The sequence below is a fragment of the Amphibalanus amphitrite genome, unplaced genomic scaffold, assembly GCF_019059575.1.
Source record: "Amphibalanus amphitrite isolate SeventyFive unplaced genomic scaffold, NRLGWU_Aamphi_draft 000841F_arrow, whole genome shotgun sequence".
Taxonomy (NCBI): Eukaryota; Metazoa; Arthropoda; class Thecostraca; order Balanomorpha; family Balanidae; genus Amphibalanus; species Amphibalanus amphitrite.
The window spans coordinates 287,021-306,161 of record NW_024882335.1 but is presented as its reverse complement, the minus strand read 5'-3'; the positions used below and the strand labels follow the sequence as shown (position 1 = coordinate 306,161).

At 46.7% G+C, this 19,141-nt stretch overlaps 1 protein-coding gene across 4 annotated transcripts; it reads left to right on the top strand.

The window, feature by feature from the left end:
- The first annotated feature begins 7,135 nt into the window (after positions 1-7,135).
- LOC122366958 (transmembrane protein 42-like) lies at positions 7,136-14,468 on the top strand. Of its 4 annotated transcripts, none has more exons than XM_043339651.1 (5): positions 7,136-7,157; positions 12,159-12,264; positions 12,695-12,862; positions 13,328-13,489; positions 14,021-14,468. In XM_043339651.1, exons 2-5 carry the CDS (start codon positions 12,259-12,261, stop codon positions 14,141-14,143), a joined length of 459 nt encoding a protein of 152 aa, XP_043195586.1. In that variant the 5' UTR covers positions 7,136-7,157; positions 12,159-12,258; the 3' UTR covers positions 14,144-14,468. The 4 variants fall into 4 exon arrangements, with proteins under 4 accessions (XP_043195586.1, XP_043195588.1, XP_043195589.1 ...); XM_043339653.1 differs by having other exon boundaries at positions 7,139-7,177; XM_043339654.1 differs by lacking the exon at positions 7,136-7,157 and adding an exon at positions 11,144-11,194.
- The last annotated feature ends 4,673 nt before the right edge of the window (positions 14,469-19,141 follow it).

The window sequence follows — 19,141 nt, the reverse complement described above, 5'->3', positions numbered from 1 at the left end:
GGTCCGGTGGCCTCTCCGCCCCCCGACTTAGAGACGGATGAGGCCGCCCCAGCGGCGAGCCAGCATGTAAGCACAGACACTCAGCATCCGCGAGCCACGAAACGCGCCCCGTCCCCAACCCCGTCAGAGGGGATGAAGACCAGAGCCGCAGCGGCGGCTGCTCGTGAAAAATCCGTTTAACACTCAACACACATAAAACATGCATCGATCTGATGAATTCGTCCTCCAGTGGAACACTTCCTCTCTAGTGAGCCACTGGGGCGAATTCAAGAACTATATATTGAATAAAAAGCCGTTGGTAGCCGCCATTCAGGAGACCCATTTTCTGGACTCAGATTCCTCTAATTACAACTTTAACATACGTGGATATACTTTATATACAAATAACGTAAATGAAAAACCCCGCCGAGGCGGCTCGGCCCTCTATATTGCTAATAACCTCTTGCACCACGAAATTCAGCTCCGCACCACGCTTAACGCGGTCGCAGCTCAAGTCAAAATAGCGCAACATGACCTTGCCATCCTTTCCCTGTACCTTTCCCCTAGCCACCGCTTTTCCTCCTCTGAACTCCGCCAACTGTTTGTCCAGCTTCCCCACCCCTGCCTAATACTAGGAGATTTTAATGCCCACCACAGATCCTGGGGCTCAACAACGAACAACGCGCGCGGAACACTAATTGATAAGATAATGGATTCACTTGATCTCATTTGCATTAACAACCGCACACCCACTTTCACCAGACGCAACCAAGGTCAAGTCATACACTCCGTCATCGACTTGGCCTTCACAGACACTAACACCGCGACACTTTTCACTCAACACGTCGGAGATGATACATTGTTTAGCGACCATTATCCCATTCACTATCAACTTAATGTCCCTTCAGGACAAGCCAATTTTACATTTCTTCCTCGTTGGAACTTTAAGAAAGCTGATTGGGCCTCCTTTCAAAAACATATAGATGAACACACTCCCACCCCTCTCCCTGACATCAACACCTTTTTAAACGTGATTCTCGCTGCTGCTCACCAAAATATTCCCCATACCCACCCCCCACGTGAAAACAAAGCTGCCCCTTGGTGGAACGCTGACTGCAATCGAGCTGTAGCTCTGCGGAAGCGTGCCTTACGAGTCTTTAACAAATGTATTTGCGATTACCATGAAAATGCACTCCGGAAGGCCCGATATGATGCTTCACAAATGATACTTAAAGCAAAACAAGAAGGATGGCACTCCTTCTCTAACAACTTTAATAGATTTACTCCCCTTTCTAAAATCTGGTCGCTAATTAGAGTTTTTTCTACAAGGCGCAGCACAACTTACAAAATTCCTCATCTCTACATTAACAACACCCACTACGCCACTCCCCTTGAAGTTGCGACACAATTCGCCCAACATTACGCACGAATATCTTCTGCTCAACAATACACACAAGTACAACATGACAGCTTTAACACAACACTCGACACCCTCTCCTTCGACTCAGCAAATACTGAAAATTATAACAAGCACTTTGACTTGTTCGAACTTAGACACGCCATATCTCGATGTGGTGAAACGTCGGTAGGGCCGGATCAGATAGCCTATCCTTTCTTCAAAAATCTTTCTGAATCCGGCCTTGAAAACCTTTTGATAGTAATTAATAATCTATGGGAAAACAATTTGTACCCCGAGAGCTGGAGAAACAGTACCATCGTCCCCATCCTTAAACCCTCCAAACCACCCTCCTCCCCCTCTAGTTATAGACCTATATCCCTAACCAGTTGCGCTGCTAAATTGACAGAACATATGGTCAATGGACGGATTAGGGCATATCTAGAAGGTAACTACCTCCTCTCTCCACATCAAACAGGATTTAGGTCTGGCCGCTCCACGGCAGACAATATAGTCCACCTCATTGATGACATCCAGAAGGGCTTCCAAAATGACATGTATACATTTGCAGTTTTCATTGATTTTCAAAACGCCTTTGATAAAGTAAATAAACAAGCCCTTCTGATCAAACTTCATAAGACAGGTATTCGCGGCCACATGGCCCATTATATCTCTAATTTCCTCAAAGATAGAACATTTAACGTACGATGCGGTAACACATTTTCTCCCAAACTTAATCAGGATCACGGCCTCCCTCAGGGCAGTGTCCTCCCCCCAACCCTCTTCCTTATTATGATTAACGACCTTTTTCAAAACCCACCTAGTAGCCTTAAGCATTCTATTTTTGCCGATGATGTGGCCATTTGGGTAACGCGAAGAAACATTGACTCGGCTTTTGCCTCCGTTCAAAACGCAATGGAGGATATTAATAGCTGGTGCGATAAATGGGGCCTAGTCTTGTCGCCCAGCAAAACAGTAGCACTTATATTCTCCCATAAGTCCCGTTTTAAATTTGATACCGAACTTAAAGTAAAGAACCAAACTATCAAATACGTTAAAACGTTCAAATATCTCGGCATCACACTAGATAGTAGACTCTCCTTTAAACATCACTTTGAAGACGTTAAAATGCGTTGCACTAGGCGCCTCAACATACTTAAGTGTATAGCAGGAAAGGATTGGGGTGCTGATCGCAGCACCCTCCTTAACCTATACACTTCCCTAATCCGTCCTATCCTGGATTACAACAGTTTTCTATTTGATGATATAGCTTCTAAACAGATCGAATCACTTCAAGTTATACAAAATAAGGCCCTGCGTATAGTTACAGGAGCCCAATGCACCACAAATATCAAGGCTCTCCACGCAGAATGTAATATTCCTCTTCTCTCTCACCGCCGTAAACTCCAACTCCTTCGCTTCTATGCGCGCACTTTCTTGTCCCCTTATTCGCCTTCGCACCGCATTGTCTCCAATCGATATACGGACGACCCTCCCACAACGGCCCAACTCAAATACCAGATAATCGCCTATCGCATAGAAAGGACACTTAGTGATTTCCAGTTGGATTTTCCATCTATTTTTCATCGGCCACCCATCTCTTCTTTCTTTCTGCCAGCCATAGAGAATATTGCATTCCTGTACGCAGAGGCAAAATCAAAAGTCACAAAACAAGAAAGCATTCAACTTTTCTATGAGCATAAAGAAGAACATAAAGACTATGCATACATATATACAGATGGTTCAGTTTGTGACGGGAGGACGGCAGCCGCAGTCACATCTGACCATCATAACAAAACAAGTAGGCTACACGATGACCATAGCATATTTAGTGCTGAGTTGATAGCCATTCACTCAGCACTCAAATATGTCTCGTCGCAAAACATAGAAAAGGCTGTGATCTGCACAGACTCAGCTTCATCGGTAAAGGCAATAGCTCACAGAAAAATGGAAAAAAAACGAAATCGTTTATAAAATAAAAAAGATGATTATTGGCTTTACCGATGAAAACAAACACGTCATTCTCCTGTGGATTCCGTCCCACGTTGGAATACAGGGGAATGAAAAAGCGGACAAGCTAGCCAAAGAAGGTCTTCATCTCCCATCTCGAAATCATCTCGCTCTCCCCCTTCCGGATTTTCTGTCTTCGCTCTTCCGTGCCTTCCAGAGATATCGCCAAAAATGCTGGATAGCTGATCATACACCACATCTCTTCTCCATTAAACCGAAACTTTGCCATTTCTACTCTTCCCATCAAAACACAAGGATCAAAGAGAGAGTCCTAGCCAGGCTCCGGCTCGGCCACACCCAACTCACCCACAACTACATCCTGGACAGAGCACCTCCACCCATATGCCACCACTGCCGCGACCACCCACGCTACACCATCTCACACTTCCTCCTCCACTGCCCACACCTACACCAACACCGCAGACATATAGTACAATACATTAGCACACATGGACTCTCTCTCGACCTTCCGACTCTCCTGGGCGACACTCATCCGGATATCCACGACCTTCTGTTCGTCTTTCTCGCCGACGCTCGGATCATCAAGAGCCTTTAGCGTGTTAGGGCCGCGGCTGCCGCCCCTAAAACGCTAATCAGAGCCCTCGTCTCCCGGCTCACCCCCAAACTCACACATTAATTAATCGCGGTTACAGGGCTTTTTCCCTCGCGCCGTTTTGGCTTAGGTGCGAGGTTTTTGCCCTTTGCGTTAGGCGTCGGGTTTTTTATTATTTAGGACTTTTTCGCCCGACTATTACACCCCACAACAAGGCCCCACCGGGGGGCTGGAGCCTAGAAGGTCTTATACCTTCTGTCAGTGCGATGAAAGCTTCCCGGCTCCATTACACTGACACCAGCTCACAAGTGTTCATGTCTATTATGTATTGTTAATAAAAGTCATTCCCACTGTTGTGTTTGCGACTCCAGACATCTCGGCTCTTTGGCTATACACGTAAGTACCTCCCTTAGCTTTGATTCCACATTAAGATAGGATCCCACGTTGTTTTTGCTACCGGGTTCACATAAACCGGTTTAACGTAAGACTTGCTGCCCGGCGAAAATTGCCGGAGTAACTGCCCCCTGCTCGGGTATGGCACTAGGCCGACCGAGCAAAAAAAAAAAAAAAAAAAAAAAAATGTGTGAGGCAGTGTTGCCGTACTGGTACTTTAGTACCAGATCTGGTACTTTTTCGACCTTTCTGGTACGGCGGTACGCCTGGGTACTAGGGTTGTTCAAAAAAACCGAATTTTGGAAAAGTATACGGGCTCATGGCTCATGTGGTGCGGTATTCTTTTCTGAGTCCAATGATGTCCTTTTTCTGAAAAGTATTAACTGTTAGGGGCTCCTCAAACAGCTTAAAGAGGACCATGTTACGTCCGCCTACCGGCCGGTGTCCATAAGGGCGAGAATTCGACGCCGCGCACGGGCGGCAGCGCCTTATCGGCACCGCGCGCCACGACATCTGCCGGGCGGCCGGCCGGGCGGTGGGAAGTTATAAGTGCGTGGTCTTTATCACGCAATAGAGGTGCACTATCCCATGTTTTCGGGGCGGAAAGTTTCAGTGCAGCATCGGTGCGTCTGCCACCGGGTGGTCTGTTTCGATGGTACAGAAAATAAGTCAAACAGAGCTAGAAAAGAGTGAGTAATTCTGGGTAGTTGCCTCGAAGCAGTCCTTTTTAAGAATACAGCTGCCTTCTTAACGTACCGTATCACTTGTTCATTCTTCAAAAAGCAAACTCTGAGCAATAACACACCTCTTTGCATTGCTGTTGACAATTTACGTTAGTTTTGGACGGTAGCTCGCACCCCCAATATGCTGCCGCCCAACTTTATTCCAACGGCGAAACGGCAACTTCGCGAGAATCGAAAATTCACGATATACGACATACGTACAGCAGGGGCTGGCAATGCAGTATGCACAAGGACATAATTTAGAGGAGACCCGACAGTCATCGGCCCAAGTTTGGAGGTGGCTTTGACGAGCATAGGCGTCACCAATGTCATTATTCTTCAGATACGTTGATATAGATGCTGGGGCAACAGAATCGACGCCAGGGTTTAACTTAGATTAGCAGGTCGAAAGAAAGCATAACATGTCTGGGAATGACAGGGTGGCCACCCTGACAGTGTGACGAAGTGAGGCATGAGTAGAGACATTAGCCGGAGTACCTACCTACTCATATAAATCAAGCGCCGTTTATCCAATCCTTCGAGCATAAGCGACGCCGGCAGTCCGGCCAGGGCGGCCGTGCCCACCGATGCCGATCAAGACCCGAATCCAGACCCGGCATAGAACACAGCTCTGCCCTGACGTGACACATTACCCCGGTGTGTCACTCATGACGGATAGACCAATGCAGGAGCCTTGCCAGCTCTTGTTGTACCTACTTTGTTAAATTTTCGATTCTCGCTAAGTTGCCGTTTCGTCGTTGGAATAGAGTTACGCGGCAGCATATTGGGGCTGCGAGCCACCGTCCAAAAGCAGCTTGAATTGTCAACAGCAATGCAAAGAAGTCTGTTATTGCTCAGAGCTTGCTTTTTGAAGAATTAAAAAGTGATACAGTACGTTAAGAAGGCAGCTGTATTATTGAAACGGATTGTTTCGAGGCAACTACCCAGAACCACTCACTCTTTTCTAGCTCTGTTTGACTTATTTTCTGTACCATCGACACAGACCACCCGGTGGCAGACGCACCGATGCTGCACTGAAACTTTCCGCCCCGAAAACATGGGATAGCGCACCCCTATCGCGTGATAAAGACCACCCACTTATAACTTCCCACCGCCCGGCCGGCCGCCCGGCAGATGTCGTGGCGCGCGGTGCCGATAAGGCGCTGCCGCCCGTGCGCGGCGTCGAATTCTCGCCCTTATGGACACCGGCCGGTAGGCGGACGTAACATGGTCCTCTTTAAGCCGTTTGAGGAACCCCTAACAGTTGATACTTTTCAGAAAAAAGGGCATCATTGGACTCAGCAAAGAATACCGCACCACATGAGCTATGAGCCCGTATACTTTTCCAAAATTCGGTTTTTTTGAACAACCCTACTGGGTACGCCTAAACGAAATCTGGTACTTTTTCGTCGAAATGCATTTTTTGGCATTTTAATATTTCTTTCAATATAAGTAAAAGACAAAACAATTCTTTTAGTCCAGAGGGATGGTGCTTCTAAATTTATCATCATAATTTGTCATGCATCGGATTCAGAATTATTAATACCTATTCCTGTTGTGTGCTAGCAGAAGTAAACAAGTGTGAAATTCGCGCGCCACGCCGGCTGCCAAGTACCATTGCCAATCGCCAAGGACGGTCCGCCGGCTGCAGGCTGGGCAATATCACTGTGGCAATTTTCGGATTATGGGTGTAAGCTAGGATCCTGGGTGCAATCGCCAGTCTCAACTGGAGTACCCCCTCTCGAAGGCAGGATTTCGATTTCTCTATTTTTATGCCAATTTTAAGTAGGATACAATTCGGGAGCTTTCAGAAGAGCGCCTTCGGCCTTTCTGCCTTTCAAGGAGCGACGCGGGGAGACGAATGGGTCGAACTACGGGGTCAAATGAGCCATAAATTACTTGCTGGCATGAATATACCGAAATTGTGGCTATTTTAAAGTACTGAATTAATAACAAGTTGACTTACTGCGATCTGGTACGGTACGCACTACGCAGCCAGAAACAGCCAATCTGGTACGAATTAGATGCGATCCTGGTACGCTGTAAAATCTGGCCGCGGCAACACTGGTGTGAGGTGCGGGCCGAGGGGACAGGCTAGAAAATTGTATAGTTGAAGATATACGTGTAACTGCACAAACATTGATATTTATGTGCAACTCATCATCCTCATCCTTATCTTCATTTTGCAAGGAATGAAAATTGCGGTTCCAATCAATGCCATGAAAAAACCATTCTAATGCAGTCAAGTTATCCCACCATTTGTTACCGTTTGGTTATGAGTATTAACTAGGCATTATATTACACCGCTATATCCAATGGAGGCCAGACTGGAAAAAATCCATGCTACTGTTGACATGTCTGGGACATGCCTAAGAGCTGGACTTTTTGCACGCGTTCCCCGCCAGGGGGCGCCACTGAGGAAGCACCCTCTGACGTCACGATAAAACTGCGCGCACTGTGCGCACGGGTCTGTAAGCAAGTAATATAGTGGTGGTTTCGTGGTGGAAATTGGAATAAGTATTTTGACGTTGTAAAATTTCAAGCCGTTTTTGTGAAATTAATTAGTAAATGCATTTCTAAAGTATTTATTTAAAGTGTGAAAGGAGAATAATTAGAAGAACATGGATATTTTTGTTCCAATAGCTTATTATGTGAGACATGATCGGTACTAACGGGTACTTTTAAGAAGTAGTGAAGAAGTACCAAACAGCCTGCTCGGCTACGATCGTCAGCTGTCCTTTGGAGCTGGACTTCAACGCTGTAAAAAAAATATGTGCTGAATTTATTTTTAGTTTCACCAAAATATAAGCAATTTATCATTTCTTTTTCACTTTTGTAATTATTGTTGAGTGAAGAGACATGTTGCTAGTTCTGGCAATATAAATTATTAATCCAAAAAACGAAATGCGACGGTAAGTTTCTGCTACTAAATTATCACTTTAACCAAATACATGGAGAATCTTGCTACCATTGCTTATAAAACGTGCTTATCAATACACAAATGTTTTATTTCAGACAAGAAGGATTTATTTGCCTGAAGTCATGCGTCATGTGCTACTGCTTTGATTCCAAAGACGCTCTCCGGGTCGGGGTAATTTAGTTCTTCATCGATCGATAAGAGATTTTGATTCCATTGATATCCAAATTGATAAGCTCGGCACCATAGAGTAAGGGCGTCCCCACAGGGGTGACGCAGGAATATGAATGGCGTTTACACCGACAGTAGTTTCCCACAGCCGGCAATGGGAATCTCCTGTCGGTGTAAACGCCACTATAGTCCCATCCAACTCAAACACTGGGGAATATCCCCGCACTTTTGAGGACGGAAATCTATGGACCTGCTCGAAAAATAGTGGATAAAATACGGCGAGCTTTCAGTTTTATGGTTGGGTCTCCCTTCCGAGGCACATATTTACGGGGGATATTGGGTCATATTCCCCCGGCGTCCTGATGATCGACGCCCAGCTCAACGTCGAAGGCGCCCTGATACGCGGCACTGCTATCTGTGAAGGTGCCCAGGTTGCTGCCGCTCGAATTTTGGTCGCCTACTTAACAAAACCTCCGTTGGTGCCATCTCAGTTTCCTCGAGGTCAGGCAACCTTCACACGCCGTTGGCTACCTTGGCTGGCCGGCGACTCGTTCCCCTCGTGGCGACGCTCTTGACATCCAGTCAAAAGTTGAAGTGGCTGGCGCCCCCAGTGGGGGCCGGGAAGGGGCAGTGGGCCTCCACGTTGCTCTCTTCCCGAGCCTATGGTCACTTGGCTCAACTCTCCTCAATAGAATATGGATTCTGCACGCTGTATTAACATGGGCGTAGACACCACTACGGACAATACGGACAGTGGGTGTGACAATCAGTAGTGCCATTCATATAGAGGGTGTCATATATGAGCGGAGAGGCAACAGTACAGCTGAGCGGAGAGACAACATTAAAACAACAGTACAGCTGGCGTTGCATGGAGCTGCAGGCAACCGGACAGCGGAGGCTTGCGAAAAATAAACAATTCGTCACTTCAACGTATAAACAATAGTATAAAAAGCAACATAAACACATATTCTCATGGTCGAACCCATGCACTAGCGGCTCACGGCGGGCACAGGCACGCAGTGCGGTAGCGGTACCGGATCACACGTCATGGGCGTTGTCTCAGCATAGGTTGTTATGAGCGGAGAGGCAACAGTACAGCTGAGCGGAGAGACAACATTAAAACAACAGTACAGCTGGCGTTGCATGGAGCTGCAGGCAACCGGACAGCGGAGGCTTGCGAAAAATAAACAATTCGTCACTTCAACGTATAAACAATAGTATAAAAAGCAACATAAACACATATTCTCATGGTCGAACCTATGCACTAGCGGCTCACGGCGGGCACAGGCACGCAGTGCGGTAGCGGTACCGGATCACACGTCATGGGCGTTGTCTCAGCATAGGTTGTTCGCAATCTAGTTGAAGCCTAAGAAGACGGCCAGTGGGGTCTCACTGCTGCTGAGGCGACCTCGGAGACGATGCGTCGCCCCTCCTGTCGGCGACCTGCGGTGAGCAGGACTCCAGATAGCTGTCCGGCACGTTGCCGACACTGCCAGACGCTGTCAGCAGGCCTCACTGCTGCAAGTGATGTGCAGATGGACGCCAGGTGACTTCGTCTGCAGGCGATTCCGGAGACCGCGGCCTCACCAGGCAGTACCACCTGCATCGCCATGTCGGTGTTTCTAGAAATGGAAAAATAACATTATCGGTGAAGGACAAGCAATACAATGAATTCTGTTTTCCTCTCTTGCACGTATACGTAATCTACAATTATCATTGTTCCTATTTCATTCAACTGAACCTGAAAATTCCATATTGGCACATTGTTTGACTAAATTTGTGTAGTTGGGAACAGGGGCGACGCCACGGTGCGACGACTGGAGGGGACATTGACCATTTTGGAGGGGACGAGGATCATTTCAAGTCGATTCTTTCCATGCAACGCCATATGCGTAATGTTAAAATTTAAAAAAGTGGAGGGGACGAGATCCCCTCCGTCCCCCCCCCGTGGCGACGCCCTCGGTTGGGAAGCAGATTGTTTGAAATACATGTTTGGCTGAACAGTGCGGAAAATATTTCATTGATCACTATAGCTGCAACAAAAATACTGAGACAGAAAACATTTGCGCTTACCTGGCTTCTTAGTCAGTCCCGCACAACGGAAGTGGTACCATTTATCGCAGCCGTCGCATCCGACCATCGGTGCTGCACTGATGCTGCTGCACTCCCCACATTCCCAGTACCTTAGGAGCGTCTTGGCTGTGAAAAGATTACATGAGTCATGGCGCATACATGAATAGTAAGATGTTTTATATGTTTAACATCGCATAGCAAAGACACAACAGCTGGGAGTCAAGTGTAAGCCAAAGTGTAAGCTGAAGCCCTGCCATGTTTTGCAGACTGGATTTTAAGCAAGAAAAGCGTTGCTAAAAATGACGCTTGACGAAGCCTCATCCTACTGGGCTGTCTGACATGTCTCCCTGTAAAAAGTATGTGGCCCTTATATTGTATATATGATGAATATGTTAATAATGCAGCGAAAACACAGTATAAATTATACCCAACGTTTCATCTTAATCGACTTTGTCAAGGGTGTTTGAACAGCTTGAGATGAGTGAAGTGTAAGGGTACCTAGGTACATCTGAAAATAAACTGAATCTGCGTTCAATAAACATTGATTTTGATAATACATTTCACAAAACAACTGCTAATAACAATCATACTAAAATAGCACGACAGATAACTAACAATCGCATGAAGAACTTCTTTATTCGCCTTGACATTGTCATCCGAACGAATGTTGTGAAGTTACACATTTGTCTTTTCTGCGCAGCATTTGTGTTTGCCAGTTACCGCACCAATGTTCGCCAGCGGTGGTGACTTTTCCTTACCTGCTCACGAAACGTCACACACGACATGACGTCACCCGAATACGTCATCAAAAAGTCCAGCTCTTAGGCGTGTCCCATGTCTGGCGTAATGTCCGAAAACGGCATTGACATGTCCGGCGATTGCACCAAAATATCAGCGCAGCGCCCAGCATAACTGTGCCCAAGGCCCTAAATACACTGTGCCAAAATTTTGGCGCAGCATGGTTGGAGGAAGAAATTTAGGTCCAAATGGATGATTAAAGATTTCTTTGGCGCCAGTGGAGGCGATAGTCCATTAGCATTTGAAATTTCACCGGCCATGGAGTATCAGAGAGTGGAGATAGCTGGTTTTTAATGGGTTAAAATAATTGGTGGACTGGGGCAGAAGACTGGCATGCTGGGACAAGTGACATGCTCTAGCACTGGGGAGTGGGGGATTCGGTTGAGGGCCTCGGCCTGGTGGGCTGGGATGAATATTGGTACCTAACTACCTACCTACTACCTCGTCCCATAACTGTAGGTTTAGAGGAGGGACTAACAAGCTGGAACTAGGCATAAACAGGCTAGAACATATGCTTAGTGGTTGGTAGGAGGAGCCTGACCACTAGCCAAATATTGCTATAGATACTGGAACTGGCTGGTTGTACTAATGCATTGGGCTGGACCATGGCTATTGGCTAGACCAATATGGGTATTATAGGCTAGACTAGCCTGCTTTAATGTAAAAAAATAACAAGAGCAGAGAAATAAACCAGCAATATATTAATGTAACAGAAGTTCCTTAGTCTGATGCACTTTTTATACTGTAACAACTCTGCCCTTCCATTCCTGGAATTTCAAGCTTGCTACAACATTCTGGAATAGAGGAATGGAAGAATAGAAAAAAGAGAAGAGTGTTCACTTATTTACCTGGCTTCCTGATATGTCAGTTTTAATTTTATTCTGACCCTCACCCTGGAGCACAAACCTTATTTGAAGAATAAGGTAAAGCAAAGTTTCTCAGGTGAAGACAGTCAGAGGCAGAGCTGATTTAGAAATTAGACATGGGGCCAGTGGCCTTTTTGAAGAGCTGATTTAGAAATCCCCAGATGCACTGAACTTTTTTTTAGATATTTATATTTCAGAACAAGGAAACATGGGGAAGTTTCAAAGCTAGCAAAGCTGATGAATTGATATTGTGTCTCATTCAATATGTCACTTTTTGCAGGTGGTACTCAAATTTGAGCTCAAGTGGTATTTTGAGCTAATCTATTTTCCGTAAACCTAATAAAATACCTGTAGAAGCTCCTGCACTTGGTGCATACAAAATGCAGGTATGTGTATTATCTGCTGTGCATTTCAGCTTCCAACCATAGCTGATAAACTGATTCCACTTTGTTTCACTGCACATATTTAGTTTCATAGCAAAATGAATGATAGATATTTACATGGTTTCATGCATTCAGTAATCAGTGTTGTGTTGCAGCAATAGATTGGAAGTCTGTGTGTGAATTTGGCAAATGCAAGGGGTAGGTGTTATGTATCTATGTGGAACACATAAATCAGATATATAGGAAATGCTTTAAATGGTTTGAGATCTCCTCATGACACACAATTTGCATGAAACATTTTGGTTTAGATACAAGCCCATTTCATGCAGCATCAAATTTACACATCAGCTCATCTCTCCCGAGCATATGACCCGTTATTCAACTGACTATCACTCGTGTTACCTGCCCCTCCCCGCCTCCCTCCCCTCAACAGCCGATGGGGGTGTGGCACGCGGCGCACGCCGGCCTGTACGCGGCCACCGCCGGCCTCACGGGCAAGTTTGCCGCCTCGTACAGCGAGGCCCACTGGCTCTGCCTGGTGGTCTCCAAGTTCCTCATGTTCTCCGGCGCTGTGCAGCCTCAGCTGGGATTCTGTGATGAGGTGAGGCCGTTGGTGACCACTTACACATGTGGTAGTCTTTAGTAGCAGTGATCGGTGATCACCGATAGGGATTTGTAATCGTAACCGATTGTGACCGGTTTTGAACAGCCGTGCCTGAACCGAGGGTGACCGACAGAGACCTCCTCACCGACAGGTGTGTGACTGACTTTACTATGTGTTCTGATCCCATCGAGCGTCTGTGATCTAACTGTGACCGACAATGATCCTCCCCCTGGCTCCGCTGGCAGGTTATGGTTGTTTTCCGACGTCGTTCAGATCTGGTAGTGACTGGCTGGCTGCTTATGGCCGATTGTGGCTGATTGTGACCGACCCCTGCTCCGCCGGCTTCGTAGCTCGTTTTCGACGTTATTCAGATCTGATGGTGACTGGCTGTAACTGCTTATGACCGATTGTAACCGGTTTGACCAATGATGACCGATTGTGACCTCCCCGCTCCGCCGACAGCGTGTGACCCTGTTCCGGGTGGCCATGTTTGTGCTGACGCTGCTGGTGAACGCGCTGCTGTGGACCACCTTCAGCAAGGCGCTGCGACACTCGGCATCCTCGCTGGAGGCTATCGTTATCACCACCGCCTCCAACATGCTCATCACGGCCGTCATCAGCCAGGTAACTACAACGCGTCATCAGCCAGGTACTGATGTCAGTTATCACCCAGGGAACTTCACCATGCCCCATCATCAGCCAGTTAACTGAAAGAAACCAACCATATCAGTGGTACGGAATCGGGAGGGCCATTGGATGGAGGGCGTCAATAAAGGCTGGTGGCTTCCAAGGAAACTAGTAACTGAATGTTTAAATATATTCCGTCATCAACAACTTTGCCGCTCGGCCATATACCGTGGTCAGTCAATTGGTCAGAATCCTTACAATGGCAGCGTAGTGTTTTCCCCTCACCGATCGGGCGATGCTGACCTATCCCGCCCCGTCGTGCGAGAGCAGCCTGTTCTCTGATGGTCAGACCACGTGGTACCTCATGGTGCTGGTCTGACCCCCCCCCCTCTCGGTCTCTCAGGTGCTGTTTGGTGAGACGCTGGACGTTCTCTGGTGCTAGCTCTCCTCCCCTCCCGTTGTTCCAGGTGCTGTATGGTAGACGCTGGGTTTCCTCTGTTGCTGATCTAACCCCTCACGGTGTTTCAGGTGCTGTTTGGTGAGACGCTGGGCGTGCTCTGGTGGTCTGGCCTGGTGTTGGTCGTGTTCGGACTGGCCCTCATCCACGCCGGCTCGGTGCAGCTGGCGCAGAAGCGGCGCAAACACAGATGATGGCTGTGTCGGTGCGGGGCGGCCGCCGCGCTGGTCCGCCTCGCACTGCCGCGCGGCACCAAAATCCGCCTGTAGGCGCCGCGGGAGCAGCAGGAGGGACAGGAGTGGCGAGGTAGGAGTGGCAGGGGTAGGCGTTAGCGTCACCGCAGGAGCAGGGGCAGTCCTAGAAGTTGGAGTCGATTCTGCTCCTATAGTCAACACACAACAGGCTTTGTGTGTGATAGCTGCTGTTGGACCCACGGAAGGCTTCGGCAGAGTCTGTGCGTAGACGATAACGGACCTCCGGGCTACGAGGACTGTAGCAATCGGCGTCCAGCGCCGCTGAAGTGTGCTTTTTGTGATGGTTATGTTGAATTTGAGACGCATTCCAACTGATTTTTATCCAAGTGCAGGCCGGGTAAATGACATATGACTGATTAATAGATAACGTGGCAGGTGGATAAATGACAGGTCAACATATGCGATCACCATGCAACGATTGTTGATTTTTTAGTTATATTTGTTTAAGGGTAGCTAAGCTAACTGTTCTTCATTTTGTGCTTTCACTTCTCGTTTTTTATTTTTTGCTTTTGTGTTTGCTACCATTGCTTTTTTTGCTTACCATCAGGCCTTTTACCAACGAAGAGCAGCCATGGTATTCATTATATTGCTCGCATGCAGGCTATCGGGGTTTTGTGTAGGTAGAACATACTCGTTTCTTAAGTACAGGCTCCACGGCACACATTTTTCGGTTTTTCCTTTCGTTTTTTCGCTTTTTCGGCTTCAGTAGACGATCAACTTCACTTGATAACATTGGTGTAGCTCCACGGCAGCGAAACCGAAAAAACGAAATCAGCAACTCGAAAAAGCGACGCGAAAAATCGAAAAAACGACTCTAAAAAGCGAAAAAGCGACTCTAAAAATCGAAAAAGCGAAAAAACGAAGCGACTCGTCCAACCCAAAAGTTTGGATCGACAATCAGCTTTTCCAAGTAATCTTGGTTTTTTGGCTTCAGCACGTGACGATGTGGTAATACTGATGCATGTTTCCGACGATTCACATTTCGGTACTCCTAATGGAAAGGAAGGAATGTAATCGCTCAATAGTATTTCATTGTAGGTATGCACATATTATCCACGTGAAAGGATTGAATAGCGGTTAATTATGCGAGATATATGCACGCATTTATTTCATCTTTTGTAAAACCTGTTCATCATGCTTCTAGCCGCGCCCTGCTAGCCCGCGCCCCGCTGGGGGGGGGGGGGCAGAATCTGCCCCCTCCCGTTTTTCGCCAATAACTTCTAAACGCGTCACACCAGCGACGTCAAACTTTCGGAACCTTGTCATACATCAATTTAACACGCTGCCTAAAAATTTGAGCGAAATCCATCGGAAGTTTTTTGAGAAAATGACGTTTCAGTGACGTCATGTCCGCCATTTCCGCCTAAAAACGGCAACATTTTAGACGCCGCTAGCATCTCCATTTTTAAAGAAATCAAGACGTAACAAAAAAAGGCTATACGTGATTCCGCTTCGTCTATCAAATGGCTATCTCGTTTTTTTTTTAATTTTGAATTTTGGCCCAAAACTTTTTTCTTCAAAAAACCGACTTTTGGGAAAATAATTATAAACCCAAAATTTTTAGTGTATCGAAAAAAACGGAATATATGTCAGAGAAGTGATCTATGTGCACCAACTTACCAATTTCTAGATTAATTGGTCCGAAAATGTGAGAGTTATTCAAAATTTTATGACGTCACGACACAAAATTTTTGACAAATGAATTTTCTGGAAGTTCTAGACTTCGTACGGAAACAAAATAGCACCATTCGATTCGCCGTGAAGAACTGCATCAGATAGACACCTTTTTAGGTCTTAACAACCAACTTCAAAATTTGACCTCACTTGACCTGACTTTGACCTGACCTCGACCTGAAATTCATCCAGATGTGGTCAATTCATCTCTGTTAATTGAAGGTGTTCCGCCGCTACTGCGTACACCCCTCGAAGATCGCAATGAGCCTCCCGCATGAAACCGTTTTCTAATATCGGTGGCGATATACAGTCCAAAATAGAGAGAGAATAAGATACCCGGTGCCTCTCCCTAACCCCCTCCCCCCCCCCCGCTCCACGGGCGATGGTTGGATTTCTGCACCCAGAATGTTCCAGCTGTTCCTACGCCTATGCAAGTAGGTACACATGACACAATGAACCGGAATATGGCACCCGTGACCCCTTGTTATGCCCTGAGGTCATATCAGGTCGCGAAAGGTATGCACAATCTTCGGTAATAAATTTCGGTAAAGGCATGCTACTATAGAGCGATGAAAACACATTCGATGTGTTCCAAACTTCCACTGGACGATACAAATCGACTGATATGTATCACGAACTTTCCGGCCAGGTCATGACCTAGACCAGTCTAGTTAGCTTAACCCGCGAGTTGCTGGGGGGGGGGGGGCGTTAAAGGCCCCACTTTTTTCGCCGGGCCATAGCATAAAAACGGCGCGCCGCAGGCGCGCTAAATTTTGGGTACCTGTAGGGAATTGATTGAAGTTTATTGTGACAAAGTTTCAAAAAAATCGGTCGGAAAATTTTTGAGATATCGAGGTTTTAGTGACGTCATGATTTCTGAGTTTTCGACCAAAAACGGCATATGTTCAAAAAATCATATAAAATCACAGAATAGACATACAGACATGCCGTAGACGCCATTAGACTGACAATACCATGAACAATCAAATGGCTATCTTCGATTATTGATTATCGTTCCGCATTTTCCAAAATCTTGAACTGAATCTTGGCAATTTCTCGTGACTACTTCACGACCTTGATACATGCATTTCTTAAATTGAACTTTTTTAGCCAAACACGTACACATATGATAAAATGAATGTCACCATCGTGTTCTACGCCCCAAATTACCCATAAGACATGCGTCACAGGCTGCGAATATCAGTTTTGATTTTCGGGGATATGTGCCTACCCGGTTGACCTGACCTTGACCCTGACCTATGCTTGACTGACCCCTACATGCAGCTGACACTCTTGTAGGCCTTATATGATGGATTGTGCACCGTTTTGACAGAGTTTATGACGAGAGGCGCCCATTGCGAAGTCCGGAAGTCCATGCTACTGAAAGCCCGATTTCAGGTGTTTGACCTGACCTTGACCCGACCTGTGACCTCAAAATTCAAATTTAAAGTACTCATCTGAAGCGTCTCGTCGCGCTCTTTCGTTTGCCGCCTTGTGCGTTTCGCTGCGCCTATTGGTTCTCGAGTTATCGGCTGGGGGCGTTTAACGCCCCCCCCCCCCCCCAGCAAACGGTGGGTGGCGAAATACCCCAGCAACTGCCAGGTTAAGGTTCATTCGAAGCTTCTGACCAGAGAAACACGTTTCTGGTGAAGAAAAGCTCGTGCAAGTTTAGAGTCAAAAGTTATTGCGGAAAAACTGTTTTTGCAGAGTCGTCTATTTTGGACGTTTATGTCCCTGCAGGATAAACCGTGGACCTTACGTCAAATATGAGGACATGCTAGCGGAAGAACGTTAAAAGAACGTTTGATCGCGCCTCTCCGCGGCGCTATAGCTCTATCCATTCCTGAGCTATGGACCGATTTGTCGAAAATTATCGAAGTTTGACCTATAGATATTGGCGACATTTTACCTTCGATGACCTTTGGTGACCTGCTTTTTGGCCTACAGCTGACCTGAAAATGGCCGAAGCAGTTTGATCCTTTTTTTTTAGCTTTTTCAAGTGTCGCCTACGGCGTGTCGCTACGTAGCTCAGGAGCCAAGTTAGAAGGGGTGTTCCCCCTACCAGCAGGGCGTGGAAATCCAGGAGCCCCTGCGGGGCGCCGGTTAGTAGCTGCTGGAAGTTTAGTCAAGCCAATTTCCTTCTACAAAACAGACGAGATCTATTTTAAGTAATTTCCACCTGTTAAAACAGACAACAAAACAGACCCCTAAAGCCCCTAGGAAAACTGGGACCAACGCATTCCACTGGTTGCAAACAAAATAAAAAGAGCTGGCGGCTGCACAGCGCGTTCCAAGTAAACAAAAATCAATGAAACTCGAAAAACTTAAGTCACGAAGCGATAAACCGAAAAATCGAAAAACCGACGCGAAAAAGCGATAAATCGAACCGAAAAAGCGAAAAACCGAAAAATCAAAAACCGAAAAAGTGTCCCGTGTAGCTTGACCTTTATTTGATCGGCAACGTGTGCTCGAAATTCGTCCGTGCTGGTAAGTTCATTCACAGTAGCTGCGCGTCTTGAAGGTGTTGCCAGGCCACAGGCCAGTGACTGCGAGTGTTGAGTAGACTGAAAGTGTACTGGGTAGCCCTAGGGTCGGAGAGGGCAGTAATTACTAAGGTCAGTTGCCAATACAGGCAGTGATTGATGAGATGTGCGTTGACTTACAGTGGAAATGTGTGTGATTACCTGACTGTATGAGGGGCGCTTCTCATACAGTATCTGACAGGCGCTGATAACGACAGACCGATTGAAATCAAATGCAGACTCGTGATTGTTATGAATTGCTCAGGCGCAGTTATACTGGGCGACGGTGATCATGGGCGTAGCGACTAGCGCCGCTATGCAGTTTGTACAGTGTGTAGGTACGTGGAGAAGCAGCTCGGGGTGACGTGATCTTCAGGGTGTTGTAGCTCCTCCTCTATCCTATTGTTGATTGTTCCATGTCACCGTGACCTAGACAGGTGAATCAGTCATCTGGGTGAATATTCTTAGCTACTGACTGTGTACTGCCTTGGTTTCACTGCACTACTTGAAGTGTCTGGATGTGCTAGTCTCTTATCTCGTCTGTTATCTGACATTCGTGGTGTCATTACAGACGGTGATCGTTACTTTGTGCAGCGAAAGTACTCGCTTACTTCGTCATTCCTGTCTATATAGTTAACATATCCTTAGATCGAATCATTGCACATTCTGTATACGCTTTTACAATGCCCAGGAAGAAGAAAATACACATTTCCTGAACAGTATCACGAGTTTCGTGTTGGGT

Excerpts from the sequence above, each read along its gene's own strand:
- LOC122366958 (XM_043339651.1), top strand. Across the intron at positions 12,863-13,327 it reads AGCTGGGATTCTGTGATGAG|CGTGTGACCCTGTTCCGGGT; the intron begins GTGAGGCCGTTG and ends CTCCGCCGACAG. Across the intron at positions 13,490-14,020 it reads TCACGGCCGTCATCAGCCAG|GTGCTGTTTGGTGAGACGCT; the intron begins GTAACTACAACG and ends ACGGTGTTTCAG.